General features: G+C 33.8%; 2 protein-coding genes and 1 long non-coding RNA gene across 3 annotated transcripts; all 3 read left to right on the top strand.

Moving 5' to 3' along the window:
- Positions 1-664: 664 nt before the first annotated feature.
- LOC125052029 lies at positions 665-1,957 on the top strand. The gene is made up of 3 exons (XR_007117393.1): positions 665-1,105; positions 1,329-1,406; positions 1,818-1,957. It is a non-coding gene; the product is annotated as an uncharacterized LOC125052029 (long non-coding RNA).
- A 171-nt stretch (positions 1,958-2,128) lies between these two features.
- On the top strand, positions 2,129-8,888 carry LOC125052001. Its single transcript, XM_047652641.1, has 3 exons — positions 2,129-2,731; positions 2,792-8,692; positions 8,856-8,888. The coding sequence occupies exons 2-3, from the start codon at positions 3,170-3,172 to the stop codon at positions 8,886-8,888; spliced, it is 5,556 nt and encodes a 1,851-aa protein (XP_047508597.1). The 5' UTR covers positions 2,129-2,731; positions 2,792-3,169.
- Positions 8,889-13,007: 4,119 nt separating this feature from the next.
- LOC125052080 lies at positions 13,008-18,141 on the top strand. Its single transcript, XM_047652753.1, has 4 exons — positions 13,008-13,900; positions 14,115-14,192; positions 16,564-16,711; positions 17,741-18,141. Exons 1-4 carry the CDS (start codon positions 13,244-13,246, stop codon positions 17,902-17,904), a joined length of 1,047 nt encoding a protein of 348 aa, XP_047508709.1. The 5' UTR covers positions 13,008-13,243; the 3' UTR covers positions 17,905-18,141.
- Positions 18,142-21,689: the final 3,548 nt, after the last annotated feature.

The raw sequence follows: 21,689 nt of genomic DNA on the forward strand, positions 1-21,689 counted from the left end.
TTAAACAGGCACAGGCAATTGCATACAGGCATATGCATTTTTAGATGATATGAAAGCTATTACTACTGTAGTCTGTACTGAGCGTAAGGACGGCACAAATTTCGAACAATTTCAACAATCTGTGCCTTCTAAGCGTTTCATTTACAGTTTCATTTATTTCATCAGAAATTAAGCAGTGCTAAAGGTAATATATGTCAGAGTCTTTTTACTATCAATGTATTTCTTAGGAATCATTAAAAACAATATGTTAGTAGACTTTGTGGCTTGTTTATTCGTAGATTTTCGATTCGATAGCTTTACCTTGTAGCATATACAGATAAGGCTTAATTATTACTTGCCTAGTCAAGGTTCTATAATGTAATTGGAATGTAGAAATAGAATTGAGTATTGATTTTGAATTGTATACGAACAGACACGGTAACTATAAGTCGAAATCATGTTTTCGTTCAGAAAATTTTCAGTAATTAATTGTATTCTAGCAATTCGTATCTGTTTCGGACATTTCTGCGAATTGTCTACATCGAAACGGGTTAACTTCGTTTGCAAATACTATTGTATAGTATTTTATATATGGCAAATTATTTTTTTGTACAAACATTTACTTCTCGCACATACTTTTACTTCTACACATCTATACATACAAGTCATACTTGTATGCTTCAAATCTATATCTAATGCACTCATTGCGGTTTTTTTTAAGGAGTCATATTTTATAAAATATTGTGCAGATGTTGAGACGATTGATAAAGTATTACGATTCAATGTAAAGTACACTATTTATTCAATTGTTGTTTACGGAATGTCTTTAATATACTACATTATAATCGCCATTTTCATATTTAAAACTTATAACGAAGGTGGTTTCTTCGAGTTTTGCTCGTATTACGTATCCGACGTTTCTGTATTGCTTGCTTCCATTGTTATTTCGTTGAGTTACGAAATGTTTTGGACTCGAATGAAATTATTGAAGGATTACGTTAAGCAATACGTTCACAATGGAGACTTGACTGTTGAGTCGAAGAACTTCCACTTGAAACAGTTTACACATGTTTACAAAAGTCTTTTAGATGCTGTGAAAGATGCGAATGCTGCTCTCAAAATAAAGGTCAGTATTTTCTCTCTATTATGCATTTTAACCATAACCACTTGTAATTTATTTCGTGGAATAATTTTATGATGAACATCAATTAGATGATTAATTCGAGCCGATAATATATTTCTGCTTTTATGTAATTAAATTTTACTCATATAAAATTAAATACATAGAACAAATAAATAAAAACCTAATTAAATACAGACCAACTTCATAATAAAACATAATTTTTTAGATGTTTATCGACACAATTTTTATATTCAGCAAGATGGTTACTGAGACTCATTTTCATATCATTGCCGTCATTTCAGATGTGAGTATATTTATATTCTATTGTTTTGTATCATTTAATAAACACGCACTTTCTGACAGCTTCGACCAATTAGATTTATACTCTTTTTTTCATAAAACTACTTAACTTTAATTTCACTGTTTTGAGTAAGTAGTTTCTTTTAAGCTGTAATGAAAAAAAACAGATTTGTACTTACGTAAATATTAACTGATTTCTTTTTTATGAAAATGAGAATATCTAAAGTTGTTAATTTGGAAAGAACGCTAGTTATTCTGTTTAGTTGTTGCTCAAGTTTTGCATATTATTTGTTTACTTTTCCTTTTTTGTTAGGTTTGTCAACTCTTTATAATAAGTAACTGTATTGATAATATCACATATTTTATTTAAGTTATATATTTAGTGTATTTCCTGATTTTTTTCCTATCGTTCTAGGGGTTTTCTTTGTACATGATTCTGCCAATAACCAGTATTTTAGCACATTTTTTCCTAATTTTTCTGAGCGTAATATTTTTAGAGTTGGTTCTAAAGGAATATGAGGAAATAAAAGGCATGATAGCTCTCGAGTTAGTGAGATGTGAAGGTAAATGACAAATACTTTAATAATTATTCTAAACCTCTTATTCATAAAATCAAAATTAGTGTAATCGTACTTAAATTACCAAATTTTTCGTCTGTTTCTGTCTTGCGTTTTCGCTGTGAACAAAAGTGATTAAGTTAAAATGGTGCCTGTACGAGCCAAGGCTGTACATTTTGCTCGGTTAGGCTTCCTTAGTTTTATAAGCTTAATTATTTCCTATGTAAGTACGTGCCAGGGATCGTACACAAGCGTGATGTTTTTATAAGTACGTGCCAGGGCTCGTACATCCCAAGCATCCGCGAGCGTGATGTTTTTATTATGTAAGTACGTGCTCTGGCTGTACGGTTTGGTCACTTATAAGCATGACGATTTCCTAAATCGTTGGAGTATCACCCCGGGAGCATAGCCAGACGTAGGCACTCTCTCTGTTTGTTAGATTGCAATTAACATAATAGTTATTATTTCGCTCATAGTCTATTGTATAACGCGAGTGATAAATATAGAGTAAGTTCAATTTATTCTATTATTTCGAACCCCTGATGACCCAGGAACCGTACATTTTGGTCCTTTGAGCTATCCGGGAATAGCGGGTCTTTCGCGTACAGTTGATCGCGTTCGCGTTTTTCTCCGTCATCCTGAAGATCGGCGCCGTGGAAAAACATCCCACTGCTGGTTTGTTGGGTCGTCAAGCAAGTAAGAAAATATCATCCGCATCAATAGAAAAGAGGAGAGCAAGGAGAAGGAGGATCCATAGCGGTCGAAAAGGGAGGTAAGCGACAGTGAGTCCGCTCCCAATATTCTCAAGAACCCATAGCGGTCAAATAGGGAGGCAAGCGACAGTAAGTCCGCTCCCAATATTTTCAAGAACCCATAGCGGTCAATTAGGGAGGCAAGCGACAGTGAGTCCGCTCCCAATATTCTCAAGAACCCATAGCGGTCAAATAGGGAGGCAAGCGACAGTAAGTCCGCTCCCAATATTTTCAAGAACCCATAGCGGTCAATTAGGGAGGCAAGCGACAGTGAGTCCGCTCCCAACATTTTCAAGGACCCATAGCGGTCAAAAAGTATATCAGCGTCCTTCCAACCTAGAAGAAGGCAAAGGACGTTTTTTCAGCATAATAACTAAGTAATCCCTTTCGAAAAAGGGCAAGTTATACAGCACTTTTACACGCCATTGTTAATTGGGGCATTATATTAATAAATCATTATGAATAAGTTATACCAAGAACAACTTACAGTATGGGGGGATATTCAAAAATTAATAAATAACTACAATAAGGACGGAGCAGAAAGAAAAAGGAAGCCCGACTATTTTGAGAGGCGGCTGTTTCAGTTGGAAGATTTGTGGGAAAAATTTCAATCCAACCATGACCGCATGTTAATAGAGCTTAGCCCAGAGCATAAGTACTTTCAGGAAATGGAGTTTGAAAGAACAGAGGAAAATTACCGTTCAATAAAAGAAAAATTGAGTCAGGCCTACAAAGACATAATAATCGAAACACCAAAGGCAAGTACTAGTGCGAGCGAGTCTGAGGAACAAGGAACGGCTGGAAGACAAGAATCGGCTCAGTCACCACAAGGGTTTAATATCAATGCTATAAAAAACAAGGGGTATTCGCAAAAGACTACGGAACTGCTCAGCATGCAGGAGGTGTTATTCAGGACCTCCGAACACCATTCTATTCAATTTAATATAGAGTCCACCAATGACAAGTGGGAACTCATGGAAATATGGGAGGGTGTAAAGTCGCGTTGGGATGGGATTTATAACCGTCACCTAGAGATAGACATCGAACTCGCGGGAACTTTCCCGGAATATCAAGAAAAATATTTCGAACAGGCAGAAGAATTTATGCGCCAAAGGAAGGAGATGAATCTCAAATTGCGCTCTATCACCCCGAATGAGAAATTAACCCCACGTATAGAAATACCTATATTTAACGGAAGTTTTGAAAAATGGGTATCATTCCGGGACTTATTCGAACAAAGTATTCACAAAAATTCAAGCCTTTCCAACGCAGAAAAAATGCAATATTTAAAATCAAGGTTAAGAGAGGAACCCGAGAGGCTCATACATCAATTACAAGTTAGCAACGAAAATTATGACGCATGCTGGAGAATTATTACGAACAGATACGACAACAAAAAACATATTTTAACTTCGTATCTAAATAGTTTTATGCAGCTTCCAAGGATTGAAAAGGACAATCTGGGGCAAATTAAAAAACTTCACGATGTCACCTTGGAATGCTTGAATGGGCTCAAAATTTTAGGGATTCGCATAGAGCATTGGGACACCATTATAATTCATATTCTGTCGCAAAAACTAGACTATGACACCTATCAAACATATATTTCATCACTAGAGCATCCCAAAGAGTTACCGGTGCTTAAAGATTTAATGGATTTCCTAGAAAAAACATTTACTGCTTTGGAAACAACAAGTAATCAACCTCAGCAGAGTCTTGTTACAAAACGTCAACCTCGGCCTTATTATAAGCCGTTCAACAATAAATTCGTGTCATCGCAAGTGAGCAATCGAGGCCAAGACAGTATCGATAGAAACACGTGCTGTAAAATATGCAAATCACCTAATCATGTCACGTTTAATTGTAAATTCTTTATAGGCATGAATTATAAAGAAAGGCTTGATACAGTTTTAGGACTGCAGATATGTATTAATTGTTTCTGTAACCACGATGTCAAGGATTGTGCTTCAACAAGCAGATGTAGAGTTTGCTATCAGAAGCATAATACAAAGTTACATAATGCATTAAATAATTCGAACTCGCCTAATCGCCCATCTACAAGCAAATTTCAATATAAAAATTATCCAAGGGAACAGTCGAAAAGGATATACACGACCTCTAAGGATTTTTCAGAAGTCCTCTTAGCAACAGCAAAAATTAAAGTTTTAGGGGTTAATGGAAAAACCTACCTCATGCGCGCACTTATTGACCAGGGGTCTCAAATATCAATCATTAGCGAAAAGGCAGCACAGTTGTTAAAACTAAAGAGGGAAGGCTGTTATGGTGTTATCTCAGGAGTGGGGGAAAACACACAACGAATCAAGGGTCAGGTTACATTGACCTGTTCTTCTATTCACACCAATTATACACTAAAATCAAAAGTGTTTATTATGAATAATTTAGTGCATAAATTGCCAAATAACTCCTTTAATATGCCGTCATGGCCATATATACAAAATATCGAGTTGGCAGATCCCGAATTTAATAAAAGCAGCCAAATAGATATATTATTTGGGGCCGATGTCTACTCTGAAATTATTATGAGTGGAATATTAAGAGGGGAAAATCCCTCACAACCTATAGCGCAACAGACACGATTGGGATGGATCTTATGTGGGAAACTAAAGTCATATCATTGCAACGTCATACTAAATAGCACTGAAGACTTACAGAGATTTTGGGAAATAGAAGACATTGAAGAGTCTCCATCAGTAGTGTCCTCGGAAGACCAATATTGTCTTGAGTTGTATAAAAACACAACACTGCGCCAAGCAAATGGAAGGTACAAGGTACGACTTCCATTAAAAGATAACTTTGAAAAAAGTTTAGGTCTGTCAAAACCAACGGCTGTAGCACAATTTCATAGCCTGGAGCGGAAATTAGCGAAGCAACCCAAAATCGCGAGGCAATATAAAGACTTTATAAATGAGTATAAAGACTTAGGGCACATGTCTCTTGTCGGAAACAAGGGCTCGGAAATTGGGTATTATTTACCCCATCATTGTGTAACCCGGGAACACTCGGAAACCACAAAACTACGTGTTGTGTTCAACGGGTCAGCAAAGACATCAACGGGAATTAGTTTAAACGATGTTATGTATACAGGCCCCAACCTACAACAAGACTTGCAATCCCTTATATTAAAATGGCGAAGTTTTCGATATGTATACACCGCAGACGTGGAGAAAATGTTCCGAAATATTGACATCTTTGAGTGTGATCAGAAAATGCAAAAAATTATTTGGCGGGACACACAAACTCAACCGTTACAGGAATACGAACTAACAACTGTAACGTATGGCACAAAGGCGGCGCCCTTTTTAGCCATGATGACGCTAAAACAACTAGCTATCGATGAGAGACGTCGGTTTCCACGGGCAGCGGAAATTACAGAACAAGCATTCTATACAGATGACTTAATTTATGGCGCCCATTCTATAGAAGAAGGATGCAGCATGGTAACAGAGTTACAGGATTTGTTGCAGACAGGGGGTTTTATGTTAAGAAAATGGGCTTCCAACGATCCAAGAATATTGAAAAGGCTTTCGGAAAAAATTAACAGGGATCAGAATCAACAAATATTTACGTTTAAAGGGGATCTTATTTCAAAAACATTAGGGGTATACTGGAACCCGAAGGAAGACTGCTTTATGTTTCAATCATCATTTGATTTCTCGAATAAAACAACCAAAAGAGCGCTGTTGTCAGATATATCGAAGCTATTTGACCCACTAGGTTGGTTAGCGCCTGCAATCACGGCCATGAAAATAATTTTTCAAGAAGTGTGGAAGCAAAACATTAAGTGGGATGATCAAATCCCTACTTCTATTATGAAAAAATGGAAGCAATTTAAAGAAGAGTTAGAACTAAGTATTTCTAATATAAGAATCCCTAGATGGCTACAAACAAGTCCGGACAGCGCAATAGAGCTACATGGATTTTGTGATGCATCAAACAAAGCATATGCCGCAGTTGTTTACTGTCGAATAAACAACAAGGTCTCATTGGTGGCAGCCAAAACAAAATTGGTACCCATCAAAGGGAAAATCTCAATCCCGAGAGGTGAATTATGTGGAGCAGTTTTATTAACAAAGTTACTTATTAAAGTAAAAACATGCTTTGGGAATAATAACATTAAGTCTTATGGTTGGACGGACTCTATGGTAACATTGGGGTGGATACAGGGACAACCTGAGAAATGGAAGCCGTTTGTAAGCAACAGAGTTAAGCAAATTTGTCAAGACATGCCGTCAAATACATGGCGCTATGTTAAATCAGAGGAAAACCCTGCAGATTGCGCCAGTCGGGGTGTTTCCGTTAAACAACTGGAAAGGCACTCTCTATGGTGGAGTGGTCCATCATGGCTGCCCTTATATAAGAATAACGAAGAAACTCCGTTATATTTTACGAAGGAAGAAGAGAAAAAGCAATATTTAGTTAATTTCGTACAAGGTATAGATAGCACAGTAAAAGGAATCATACAAAATTGCAGTAGTTTCTCACGTGCAATCAGAATAGTTGCCTGGATATTACGGCTTTTACCAAAAAATAAGGGAAGAAGGCAACGGCATCTTACATTAGCTGAAATCAAAGAAGCAAAATGGAAGATAATTCGTCACGTACAAGAAGACGAATTCTCCTATGAAATTGAGAACTTGAGAAGAAAGGAGAACATTAATAAAAGCAAACTGATTACATTGAATCCATATCTTGGAGAGGATGGCCTTCTTCGTGTGGGGGGAAGGTTACGGAATGCCTTTATTAGTAAAGACATGCAACATCCAATCATAATTTCGCATACTGGTAGGCTGACTGACTTAATAATAGACCAAGCACATAAGCTTACTTTTCATGGCGGCCCTCGCCTAACATTATCACTTATCAGACAGAAGTACTGGATTGTAGGCGGTAATAGAGCAGTGAAGAGGCAATTGAGGTTATGTGTAACATGTGTCAAAAATAACCCTCGAATGCAATATCAATTAATGGGCGACTTGCCCGAACCTCGGTGTAATCCGACACGACCGTTTAAGCATACGGGAGTTGATTTTACAGGATTTATCCTAATAAAGAGTAGCAAAGGACGAGGTATCAAGTGCACAAAGGGTTACATAGCCGTATTCATATGCATGGCTACAAAGGCGGTGCATTTAGAAGTAGTATCTGACTTAACTACTTCGGCTTTTCTAGCAGCATTAAAAAGAATGGCGGCCCGAAGAGGGGCTCCGGAACATATTTATAGTGATAATGGCACAAATTTTATTGGTGCAAATCGTATACTTGACGCCGAGTATAACGAATTAAAACAAGCATTCACAAGTGAACAATTCGCCACCACAATTACGGACATGGAAATAAACTGGCATTTCAATGCACCTGCATGGCCTTCTGCTGGCGGATTATGGGAAGCAGCTGTAAAAAGCTTAAAGGCTCATACAAAGAAGGTAATCGGAGATCAAAAATTCACGTATGAAGAGCTCGCAACACTCTTATCGCAGTTAGAAGCCTGTCTAAATACTAGGCCTTTATGTCCAATTTCAGAAGATCCAGAGGACATAAACTTTCTAACACCCGCTCATTTCTTAACTGGTGGGCCGACACTTTCATTGTTGCCCACCGAGAATGACTTACGAACAAGATGGTACTTAGTGGAGAAAACTTTCCAAGATATATGGAAGAGGTGGCAGTCGGAGTACTTGCCCACCTTGACATCCCGTAGTAAATGGCAAAAACCACGAGAAAACTTAAAATTACAAGATTTGGTTGCCATTCACGATGCTAATTTACCGCCTGGAAAGTGGGCTATGGGCAGAGTTGTAGAGTTACATCCGGGCACTGACAACATCGTAAGAGTAGTCTCGCTAAAGACAAAGAACGGAATAATCAAACGTCCTATTGTCAAATTAAGTCCCTTACCAGTGCAGGACAATAGTAAAACAGCAGCCGAAAATAAGGAGCCACGCATAACAAAACCACGGCCCGTAATACGAAAGGGTCTTGGTAACGTCTTAATGATAATGCTTTCATTCATATATTTCATAACATACGTATCAGCCACGCAACCGATAAACTATAATATAAGTACATTCAACAATAATAAGGGGTTATACTTAGACAAAATAAGCAATATGCAATTAATTCAAGAAAAATGGAAAATCGTTGTTTACTATGACATGAACCCCTATTGGGAAGGAGAAAAGGCATTCGAACAATATTTTAAAACTTTACAAGGCATGTGTTCTGACCTCAATGAAAAAACACATTGCGAAATTACTATGAACCAATTACGTCACGGCTTCGAGGAACTCAAATACTACGATCAGGTGTTGCTTACACAGCACCCGGGCACGCGCTCGAAGCGGCGTCGGCGCGGCCTTATCAACGGTGTCGGTTACGCAGCACACGCTCTATTCGGAGTATTAGATGAGTCATTCGCTGAGCAATATCAAAGGGATATCACTTTAGTTAAAGAAAATGAGCAGCATTTGGCAAACCTGTGGAAAAATCAGACGTCTGTTCTGGAAGCTGAATACAATCTCATGAAGCGTTCAGAGGAAGAAAATTATAATTTACGAAAATTAATAAATCGACACGCAAACGAAGTGAAGAAGGCTATTAGTACTCAAGTTACTGAAATCAATAGTCTAGAGCGTATTACTCAGTTTACACTTGACAGCATCTCAGCAACAAACGTACTTGCTAATTTGAAAAATATGCAGGAATATCTGATTGACACCATCACAGATATTTACCATGGTCGATTTAATTTCCACCTTATTACTTCGGAACAATTGCGCAAGGAGTTAAATATAATATCTAATCATATTTCAACAGATCTCTCTTTGCCCATCTCTAATGGTCAAACACAATTTGGCAATATATATAAATTCCTAAGGGTTAAAGCAAGGATGCTTCAGGAGCAGTTAATATTGGAAATCTCGGTTCCACTTGTCAGCCGAGATTATTTTGAAATATATAAGGTGATTTCTGTCCCTTATAAGAGTGACACACTGACGATGGTCAAAATTGTCCCTATTTCAGATCTCGTCGCAATAAACAAAGAAAAAAATTCATATATACAAATATCAGAAAATCAATTACTATCAAGTTGTGATTATTATTCCGATATTTATTATTGTAACTTACCTAAGCTTTTTTATCATATGAAGGCGGAAGACAGCTTATGTAAGACAGGAATAAAAAACCAATGTCAATTTGAGAAAATGCCATGCGATAACGAATGGATTGACCTGAATAGAAAGAATACATATTTATACTTTTGTTGTGACCGGTGTCCGTTACATATTATGTGTGGCGATCAAATTTCTGCAGAGCAATTAAACACGACTGGCCTAATAAGCATAGGTCATGGTTGTATGTTACGAAACAAAAAAGGTGTCATTTATGCTCATAATGATTATCAGAATGTGCTCAAAACTGGACCAATGGTGTATTCGCCGTATATGGATTCAATCAATAATATGATAAATGTGTCTTTATCGTCGGATGTTATTGGAATTTCAAGAAATAACTACACCATTAGTAGCCTTGAGAAAATAGGCGCGGATCTGGAACATATGCGGAAGGAAGCTCCCATAATTAGCGGTGTGACATTCCACGACATACATCAGTATATTGCCTTATACTCCATTCTGGGCATTTTCGTCGTGGTGGGAGCGATTCTACTATTTCGGAGGTGTCGTCGAACCGGTACGGCAGCACCCGTCCAGCAGATACCATCAGGCATAGCAATGATGCCAATACAGAAGAACACTGATGTGCAGCAGGAAACATCGATAGTGGCATTGGCGGAAGCAGTGGCAGCCAGTCTCGGAGTGGACTCCAAAGAGCCCACCCGGTACCGGACTCCGATAGGTCTAAGTGTTAATGATAAGTGCCGCGGAATGGTGTAAGAAGTGTTAGCATAAGACTTTAAGCATTTCCTAGAGACTGTTAAGCATAATATAATGGATTCATCTTGTAAAGCACTACATATTCATCTTGCACTTTTGCCTGGGGGAGTATGTACGAGCCAAGGCTGTACATTTTGCTCGGTTAGGCTTCCTTAGTTTTATAAGCTTAATTATTTCCTATGTAAGTACGTGCCAGGGATCGTACACAAGCGTGATGTTTTTATAAGTACGTGCCAGGGCTCGTACATCCCAAGCATCCGCGAGCGTGATGTTTTTATTATGTAAGTACGTGCTCTGGCTGTACTGGACTGATATATTTTTTATGAATAAGGATATCAAACTAAAAAAAAGTTACTTTATGAAGTAGATAAATAAGAAATTCCAAAACTCTTAACCCATAGAAAACTTCAAAAATCTATATGTAGGGGATAATTAAAGAACATAGGCTTAGGCCCCGTATTTTGATAGTTACGGATATTACAATTTACAGTGTAAAGTCTTTATAACGAATTTCAAGGGACCGAACATTTTTTCGTTATAGAGAGTTTACGTTATAGGGACGAAAGAGAAAACAAACAAATTTAACCAATTACAATAATTTATATTTATATTATTATTGGCCAAAATTTCTTACAGGCAATGTAATCTAAGAATAATGGCACACGTATTAATACAGTTAACAATAACAAACTGTTGATGACCTCAGGTGTCTTTCTTAGAAATTTCGGCATAGGTTAGTTTTGTAAGCTGAATATAAAAACAATTACACAAGTGTGTTGATGTCTAAATATGAAAATATTTCTTCGTAATAGAGAAGTGCTGTTGTGTTATTAAAGTTAATGTATGCAAATTAACGTATGGATTTGGGGTTAAACCAAACATTTTTTAACTCATTTTTACGTTATAGAGAAATTTGATTATAACAAATCATGTTATAAAGAGTTTACACTGTACGTATATATATAGTTACAATATATAATAAAGAATAGTTAAACATGCTACTAACATTGTCCTGCGTTAAATGAGCGCATTCTTCAACTATAATAAGTATAATATAGCCATTTGTACTACTCGTAGAAGTACAAAGAGACGATTCCTGAGTTAGTTTCTTGTCTATTGCTGTCATTAACAAAAAAATATTTTATTTTCAGATGCTGAATACCATGATGAAATTGTATTAACTCTAGAATATTTAGAGGTTAGGGCCCCTCGTTACTCAATATGGAGGATCTTTCCCCTGGATATATCACTTTTAACTGGTTTCCTTAACTGTTCTGTCACCTACATAATAGTTTTATTATCTTTTAAGTATTAAGCAAAAGTGTTACGACATAAAATCCAATGCGAATATCGATCATTTCGATATCATCTATTATAATTATCTTCATGTTGTTGTATCGTGCACGATTCAGATTTTATAGTGATAGGGCTTAATCACATTAGCATAATATTTCATATTGAATCACTTTACTAGAACTATTATGTTTATAGAAAATGCCATGTAATTTAGCAATAAATAACATGTAATTTATATTTAATGAGATTCAATTCCATCTGCGTCGATTCTATAAAATATTTATGCACAAAGTGACATTTTTATACTACTCGTATACATACATAATATGACAATTCCTGATAATTCTCTGTCTAAAAATGTTTGTAATCCGTTACGAAGCTTTAGCTGAAACATTATTATTTTTTCACGTGTTTTTTAACCGAATGATACGATATATTTTATCTGTGTAGTTTAGTTTACGTTTGTTAATAGAACAAGGAGAATACAGGTCAGTACCATAAAAACAGTGTCAGCATTATTAACAATAATAATTAATATACTACGCACCTGTGTTGTAAACTAAAAGCACTTACAAAGGCTTTTGTTATGAATATTACATTAAATGATGTTTTTTGTCTAAAGATATTTAGTTAAGATTACGAAATTTCGTATGGGTTTATACGAAAATATACGCCCAATATATTTTATATTTTAATGGCAATTCGATTATTAACCGATTCGATATTAGCAAGTTTGATGGCAAGTGACCTTGTTGTGGTCTTACAATTTACCAAAGTTTTGAATTATTAACATATAATAATTATAGTAACATTTATCGTCTTTAGATTGGAACATTGATATGTGGTTTATTGTCGCTTTTCATGCTTTTCATTATTTTCCACAAACATAAATATATGTATTGTTTTAAACAGGCACAGGCAATTATATGCATTTTTAGATGATATGAAAGCTATTACTACTGTAGTCTGTACTGAGCGTAAGGACGGCACAAATTTTTGATAATTTCAACAATCTGTACCTTCTAAGCGTTTCATTTACAGTTTCATTTATTTCATCAGAAATTAAGCAGTGCTAAAAGTTATACATATCTGAGTCTTATTATCAATTTATTTCTTAGGAATCACTAAAAACAATATGTTAGTAGACTTTGTGGATTGTTCATTCGTAGATTTTCGATTCGATAGCTTTACCTTGTAGCATATACAGATAAGGCTTAATTATAACTTGCCTAGTCAAGGTTCTATAATGTAATTGGAATGTAGAAATATATAATAATATATTGAATTGTATACGAGCAGACACGGTAACTATAAGTCGAAATCATGTTTTCGTTCAGAAAATTTTCAGTAATTAATTGTATTCTAGCAATTCGTATCTGTTTCGGACATTTCTGCGAATTGTCTACATCGAAACGGGTTAACTTCGTTTGCAAATACTATTGTATAGTATTTTATATATGGCAAATTATTTTTTTGTACAAATATTTACTTCTCGCATCTACACATCTATACCTACAACTTATACTTGTATGCTTCAAATCTATATCTAATGCGCTCATTGCGGTTTTTTTTAAGGAGTCATATTTTTTTAAATATTGTGCAGATGTTGAGACGATTGATAAAGTGTTACGATTCAATGTAAAGTCCACTATTTATTCAATTGTTGTTTACGGAATGTCTCTAATACACTACATTATAATCACCATTTTCATATTTAAAACCTATAACGCAGGTTCTTTCTTCGAGTTTTGCTCGTTTTTAGTATCCGACGTTTCTTTAATGCTTGCTTCCATTGTTATTTCGTTGAGTTACGAAATGTTTTGGACTCGAATGAAATTATTGAAGGATTACTTTAAGCAATACGTTCACAATGGAGACTTGACTGTTGAGTCGAAGAACTTCCACTTGAAACAGTTTACACATGTTTACAAAAGTCTTTTAGATGCCGTGAAAGATGCGAATGCTGCTCTCAAAATAAAGGTCAGTATTTTCTCTCTATTACGCATTTTAACCACTTGTGATTTATTTCGTGGAATAATTTTATGATGAACATCAATTAGATGATTAATTTGAACCGATATTATATTTCTTCTTTTATGTAATTTAATTTTACTCATATAAAATTAAATACATAGAACAAATAAATAAAAAACTAATTAAATACAAATCAAATTCATAAAACTTAATTTTTTAGATGTTTATCGACACAATTTTTGTATTCAGCAAGATGGTTACTGAGACTCATTTTCAAATCATTGCCGTTATTTCAGATGTGAGTATACATATTTATATTCTATTTTTTTGTATCAGTTAATAAACACACTTTCTGACAGCTTCGACCAATTAGATTTATACTCTTTTTCTCATAAAACTACTTAACTTTAATTTCACTGTTTCGAGTACGTAGTTTCTTTTAAGCTGTAATGAAACAGATTTGTACTTACGTAAATATTAACTGATTTATTTTTTATGAAAATGAGAATATCTAAAGTTGTTAATTTGGAAAGAACGCTAGTTATTATGTTTAGTTGTTGCTCAAGTTTTGCATATTATTTGTTTACTTTTCCTTTTTTGTTAGGTTTGTCAACTCTTTATAATAACTAACTGTATTGATAATATCACATATCGACGGCTCCGGAGAACAAAATGATAGCCGCTATTATCATAGTTTTATTATTATTGCAAATTTGAGATCCTGAGGTGCTAATACATCTTACCATTTTTTTTCAGATTTTTCTTTTGTATATTTAAAAAGTTAGAAAAAGATATTATTTTATTCAACGATTTTTTTGGATATAACAATATACGATAACATTGCTTTAGCAAAATATTTTTCATAATTACGCACAATATCAGCTTTTATCTTAATATTCTAGTAAATAATACCTACCGCGTCTATGACAAACGCACTTATGTGAAGAAAATATGAAGAAAAATTTACATTGAGCCAGAGAGAAGACATTATGCAGCAGTATTATAAATTAGGAGATCATGAGCGGCAATGGCAACAGTTGAGAAGGTCAAAAGAATCAAGTTAGATCGAAAGAATAATCGCACCCAAACAGTCAAATACTATTTTGATTTACATAAAGAGAAAGTTCAAGGATGAAGGACCTTTTTTGCAAGCACTTTGTGTATATCAAATCAGACAGTTCATACGGCACTGACTGGTCATGGCCAGAGTGAGGGCGATTCGATGCATTCTACTATACGTAGAACGTAAGCTGAAAAACCAAGTTGTGTATACTCCAGATCAAATGTACGCAATAATTACCCTGTGCCAAAGTAAATGGCGAGAAATACATTATTAAAGAAATGTTACAAAGTGACTTCTACGACATAATAATAATAATAATAATTTTATTCATCAGACAAATACAGTCCATTGATTGATTAGTAAGTTAGTAGCAATAGTTTCTTAAGATTAGATTATTAAAAGAATTACTCGAGGACAAACACTGGGGTAAAGATGATGAAGATAAGAAAATAAAGTGGTCTAAAATAATGGAAATCAATGTAACCAGTTCAGAACCATTCATCTTGCGGTTTAAATATGATTTTGACGCTGAGTATTCTAAGTTCAACATGGAACGCCAACAGAGATCCAAACGGGGTGACACAGACATGCTTCCAATATACCCAAATTACCCAATATTTAATGACAGTCCTGAATTAAAAATTGTATACACGGAGACTCTGCCAATACGTAAAGCCCTACATTCTGATCTCATAAGTCTTTGTAAAACAAATGACATACCAAGCTACTATCATGGTTTCTATGAATCTCTTAAATTTAATGATGAGGCAGAAGCACCAACTGATAACTGTGCTGATGAAGACTAATTTTTTTAAATATTGAGCAACTAATAAGAAGACTTTTTTAAAATTATAATATACTTTTGGATAGAAATTACTTAGATTTCGCTTATATTTTATTTGGAATATTAGGTTTTGTGATTTTGAATGTTTACTCGAAGATGCCACTTAATTATGAAGATTTGAGTATGGAGATAGATAGATTGATTATAGACTGATTTATTTGAGAGTGACTTTATGTTATGTTTGTTTGGTTATGTTTTGTTTTCTTGAAAAGTATTATTTTTGTCATCATCTTTGTTGGCTTTAAATGTTGGTCCCAAAATAAATAACAGTTGATTATAATTAAGTAGTTTAATTTAAATACGTCTAATTTACTCATATCGTAAATTCATTATGTGAATAATAACGCGAATAAGATGATAATATTAGATTATCGACATTGCTGGAGAGTAGAATAGCATGACAGGACTATATTATAATATTCGTATGAATGAAGTTTAATTGAGAATAAAATGATAAGTGCATGTTAGCAACACATGTTATTGTTAAATTTAGTCTAATGTTTTATTTCCTAAATATCTCAAGTTCAGTGGAATCTTTTAAAATTTCAACTGAGTATAGAGATAACACTAAAAATTCGCTATCATTTAAGCTAACTCCCAAGTTCCTACCTAGGACTCAAAAGAAGTAATCTTATTAAAACAGTTTTTTAATTTTCCTGTAAAGTTGTGATTTTGCATTTATCATTTTATTCTCCGGAGCCGGCGATATTTTATTTAAGTTATATGTTTAGTGTATTTCCTGATTTTTTCCTATCGTTCTAGGGGTTTTCTTTGAACATGATTCTGCCAATAACCAGTATTTTAGCACATTTTTACCTAACTTTTCTGGGCGTAATATTTTTAGAGTTGGTTCTAAAGGAATATGAGGAAATAAAAGGCATGATAGCTCTCGAGTTAGTAAGATGTGAAGGTAAATGACAAATACTTTAATAATTATTCTAATCCATATCATATCCAATTCATAAAATCAAAATTAGTGTAATCGTACTTAAATTACCAAATTTTTCGTCTGTTTCTGTCTTGTGTTTTCGCTGTGAACAAAAGTGATTGAGTTAAAATGGTGCCATTGGACTGATATATTTTTTATGAATAAGGATATCAAACTAATTTTTCAATCTTATTAAAATCCAAAAAGTTACTTTATGTAGTAGATAAATAAGAAATTCCAAAACTCTTAAACCCATAGAAAACTTCAAAAATCTATATGTATGGGATAATTAAAGAACATAGGCTTAGGCCCCGTATTTTGATAGTTACGGATATTACAATATACAGTGTAAAGTCTTTATAACGAATTTCAAGGGACCGAGCAATTTTTCGTTATAGAGAGTTTACGTTATAGGGACGAAAGAGAAAACAAACAAATTTAACCAATTACAATAATTTATATTTATGTTATTATTGACCAAAATTTCCTACAGGCAATGTAATCTAAGAATAATGGCACACGTATTAATACAGTTAACAATAACAAACTGTTGATGACCTCAGGTGTCTTTCTTAGAAATTTCGGCATAGGTTAGTTTTGTAAGCTGAATATAAAAACAATTACACAAGTGTGTTGATGTCTAAATATGAAAATATTTCTTCGTAATAGAGAAGTGCTGTTGTGTTATTAAAGTTAATGTATGCAAATTAACGTATGGGTTTTGTGTTAAACCAAACATTTTTTAACTCATTTTTACGTTATAGAGAAATTTGATTATAACGAATGATGTTATAAAGAGTTTACACTGTACGTATATATATAGTTACAATATATAATAAAGAATAGTTAAACATGCTACTAACATTGTGCTGCGTTAAATGAGCACACTCTTCAACTATAATAAGTATAATATAGCCATTTGTACTTACTACTCGTAGAAGTACAAAGAGACGATTCCTGAGTTAGTTTCTTGTCTATTGCTGTCATTAACAAAAATATATTTTATTTCAGATGCTGAATACCATGATGAAATTGTATTAACTCTAGAATATTTAGAGGTTAGGGCCCCTCGTTACTCAATATGGAGGATCTTTCCCCTGGATATATCACTTTTAACTGGTTTACTTAACTGTTCTGTCACCTACATTATAGTTTTATTATCTTTTAAGTATTAAGCAAAAGTGTTAAGACATAAAATCCAATGCGAATATCGATCATTTCGATATCATCTATTATAATTATCTTCATGTTGTATCGTGCACGATTCAGATTCTATAGTGATAGGGCTCAATCACATTAGCATAATATTTCATATCGAATCACTTTACTAGAACTATAATGTTTATGGAAATGAATAACATTGCGTCGATGCTATAAAATATTTAAGCACTAAGTGACATTTTTATACCTACTACTCGTACCTATTTAGAAATTGTTATACATATGACAATTCCTGATAAATCTCTGTCTAAAGATGTTCGTAATCCGTTACGAAGCTTTAGCTGAAACATTATTTACTTTTTCACGTGTTTTTTAACCGAATGACACGATATATTTTATCTGATTAGTTTAGTTTAAGTTTGTAGAACAAGGAGAATACAGTTCAGTACCATAAAAACAGTGTCAGCATTATTAACAATAATAATTAATATACTACGCACCTGTGTTGAAAACTAAAAGCACTTACACACTTTTGTTATGAATATTACATTAAATGATGTTTTTTGTCTAAAGTTAAGATTACGAAATTTCGTATGGGATATTACTATTTGGTTCCAATTTTAAAATACCGATGTGATAAGAAATATTTTTCGTGCTACAGGCATGCACGCTTACGGCAGGCATGTACCTACGGTGATAATATAAATGTTACGGTACACTTTAATGTACGATTAATAGCACACTTATGTGGAAATATACTAAAAATGTACTTTTAAAAATTTAATGTACTTTAATTTTACTTAAGTAATAATAAAGTTTGTTCAGCGTGGAAAATTCTTTTATTTAGAAATTAATTTCTCAGTAGGTAGTATCGTTTTCCATACCACTTGTATTTAAATAAGCACTTTTTATAATTTAAGAAATCCTTTTGAAATGAAATCGTTAAGCCGTCGAAAATTCACTGGTTGTATGTCCGAACTAGTTTTCTAATTTGTCTTTATAACCGTACACAGTGGTCGCCAAAAACGAAAAGGCCCCATATATTTTATATTTTAATGGCAATTCGATTATTAACCGGGCAATTCTACGATAGCCGACGTTTTAAAAAATTTCTAATGTTTTATTTTAACAATTTACTTTATGTAACATGTTGCGAGGCGTGTGAGTTATTATTCATTTGCTTTTGTTTGTTATTGGGAAAAAAACATATTAAATAAAAGATCGAGTATGCACAAAAATCTTTTAATCTTTACAAATGTTTGTTAAATCGTCTCGATAAAGTTAACAGTTTTATTGAAACATCGGTAAGAAAATATTTTTTATGAGTTTACTTGAAAGTTTATAATAGGTACTTACCTATATCAATTGTCATCGATTTACAGCTTTTCATATTATTAATATTTTCTTGTTCGAAACTGTTTTGGTAATTAAGGTAAAAAATGGTAAGTACCTATATTATAATCATTTAAACAACTTAAAATGATGTAAAGTTGAATGTATATAAAAGGAATTGAACTAGTTTTCTATCTTCGTTAAACATAATAATTGCGTTTGTTAAAATAAAAATAAAAATATGTGCCAACAATATTATTTTTGTTTAATTTTAAGTGTATTTGGTACATAAACTAATTTCGTTTAAAAAATAGTTGTAGCATATACCTACTGCCTATATATACTAGCCTAGCATTCAAGTACCGCGTATAATATAATAATCAAGACAATAAAAGTAATTACTTTATTTGTGTAAGTACGGAATAGGATCGTTGTTCCTGACATGTTTTATAAAACCCCATACATGGTCTTTAGCGCTCAGAATTATTAACCACTTCTCAATTGTTCATCCTAGTGTGTCGACAATCGACATTTTTTACGATTAGTCCTCCGTCACGAACGTTATTTTCAGCAAATACCCAATTATTCAGTCCGTTCTCAAATAAAACAGCTATAAAGAATAAACAAGGAAAATCGCTCATACGATCACCGTAACGGGACCAATAAAATTCACATGAATAGAATCCATCCGATCGTTTGAAAAATTTTAAATTTTACGACCACGAGACTTGAATAGGATTTTTATGATTGTTTTAGTGCTGGCGTTTATACCTGAATTTAAATGTGTGTTTAATTGCCTGTAAGTAATAGTAAATTGGAGAATAATAAGAGTGACGATAATTCTAAAGAGCCATTTTTAAAAGGAATTTTGTATGAAACTTTTCACACGACTCTCTTGATATCAAGTGGTAAATCTTTTATGTAGGCTCGGTACGTCACTTCTTTTTAGCCGGGTTCTTGAGGAAAACATAAACTGAGAAATCAAACAAACAAGTGGCTTATTGCTGGAAAGCAGATTGCCATGAAACAGAAACATAAAAAAAAAAGTGTTATTCGGTCAGTTCTGTCAGCACAAGGCTGTTTAGAGATCTTTAAAAGAAATCAACTGGTATCTTATTACATAAAATTTAACTAAAATACATAAATAAATACTAGGATATGGATTGTGGGTATCATTTTACGTCAAACTAGGTAGGTATTTGATCGTAACCATATGATGGATAGATATTTCAGTGAGATCAGAAGATGTTTGTTTATGAACTTACGCCTCGTTTCACTGGAGACATCATGCGTGTACATACTTCCTTGTTTAATTAAGTACAAACCGCTTAAATTTTAAAGAAACAATTTTAACATTTAGAAAATATTTTAACGCCAGACGTGTTATTGTTGGGAACTGTTAAACAAGATTTAATAAAAGTGCAAACAAGTTTCCGCAAGCAAACAAGATGATTTATATCCGCAGTTTCTCAAAATATTAATATTAAAATTAGTTTTCATTTAAGCGGGGTTAGCTTTGACGTGGACGTAAGGTTTCCAGACACTGAAAAATGGTTTTCTTCGTAGATATTTTACAATTTAGAATGGATGATATGGAACAAAAAGAAGACGATCTATGAATAGGTTTTAGAACGTTGTTTATAATATTGTTAATTGTCGTCTAATGAAGTAATCATAATAAATTTCAGAAATTACAGGAGAAAACGTACGTAAACGTACCTAGCCGTGACAGATCTGCCCTGCGATTCTGTAACTCACTTTTCGAACTCACACAGCAGTTTTCGCATCGGCGGTCGCTCTCAAATCAGTCGTGAAGCAGTCATTTTATGATTTGGCATTCTGATAAACAATAAACTACAAGCTCCTATCTTTTCAGAATGCCAAATCATAAAATGACTGCTTCACGACTGATTTGAGAACGACCGCCGATGCGAAAACCGCTGTGTGAGTTCGAAAAGTGAGTTACAGAATCGCACGGCTGGAGTGAGATTTTTAAACGGTAAACGAAAAGGTGGCGCGTGTCTATGAAATGGATCATCCAATCAAAATTAAACGCACGCATACATTCTCACCTTGTTTTTTCTGTAGTCAATGCCCTAAATTTCGAAAATAAATTTAAATTTCCCAGCTACTTAGCCTATATTCTTCCTATTTCATGGAAATCTAAAGGTGGATTGTTGCATATAATACATTATTAGAATTTAAAAGAGCGCTGAGACTTTTTCCCAACACTTCGAGTCCTTATATTTATACAAAGAATAAAATCAGCATCCCAACACAGAATTTCCAACTCGAAGTAATAAAATTCACTCCGAGGTCAAAACCGTACCTGAAAAATTTAATTCCAGATACGCCAATGAGCGAAGTTCCCGAGTTCGATCCTCATCGAATATATTTTCGGTTTGAAGGTTTTTGAATTAAAATTCAATTTATTTATTTTATAAGAAGGTTAAGGTTTGTATATCAC

The sequence above is a fragment of the Pieris napi genome, chromosome 8 (assembly GCF_905475465.1).
Source record: "Pieris napi chromosome 8, ilPieNapi1.2, whole genome shotgun sequence".
NCBI lineage: Eukaryota > Metazoa > Arthropoda > Insecta > Lepidoptera > Pieridae > Pieris > Pieris napi.

Coding starts and splice junctions, on each gene's coding strand:
- LOC125052080 (XM_047652753.1), top strand. CDS start 13,244: ATGTTTTCGTTCAGAAAATTTTCAGTAATTAATTGTATTCTAGCAATT. Junction 13,901..14,114: donor ATGCTGCTCTCAAAATAAAG/GTCAGTATTTTC, acceptor TTAATTTTTTAG/ATGTTTATCGACACAATTTT. Junction 16,712..17,740: donor CGAGTTAGTAAGATGTGAAG/GTAAATGACAAA, acceptor ATTTTATTTCAG/ATGCTGAATACCATGATGAA.
- LOC125052001 (XM_047652641.1), top strand. CDS start 3,170: ATGAATAAGTTATACCAAGAACAACTTACAGTATGGGGGGATATTCAA. Junction 8,693..8,855: donor GCATAACAAAACCACGGCCC/GTAATACGAAAG, acceptor AATTAATTCAAG/AAAAATGGAAAATCGTTGTT.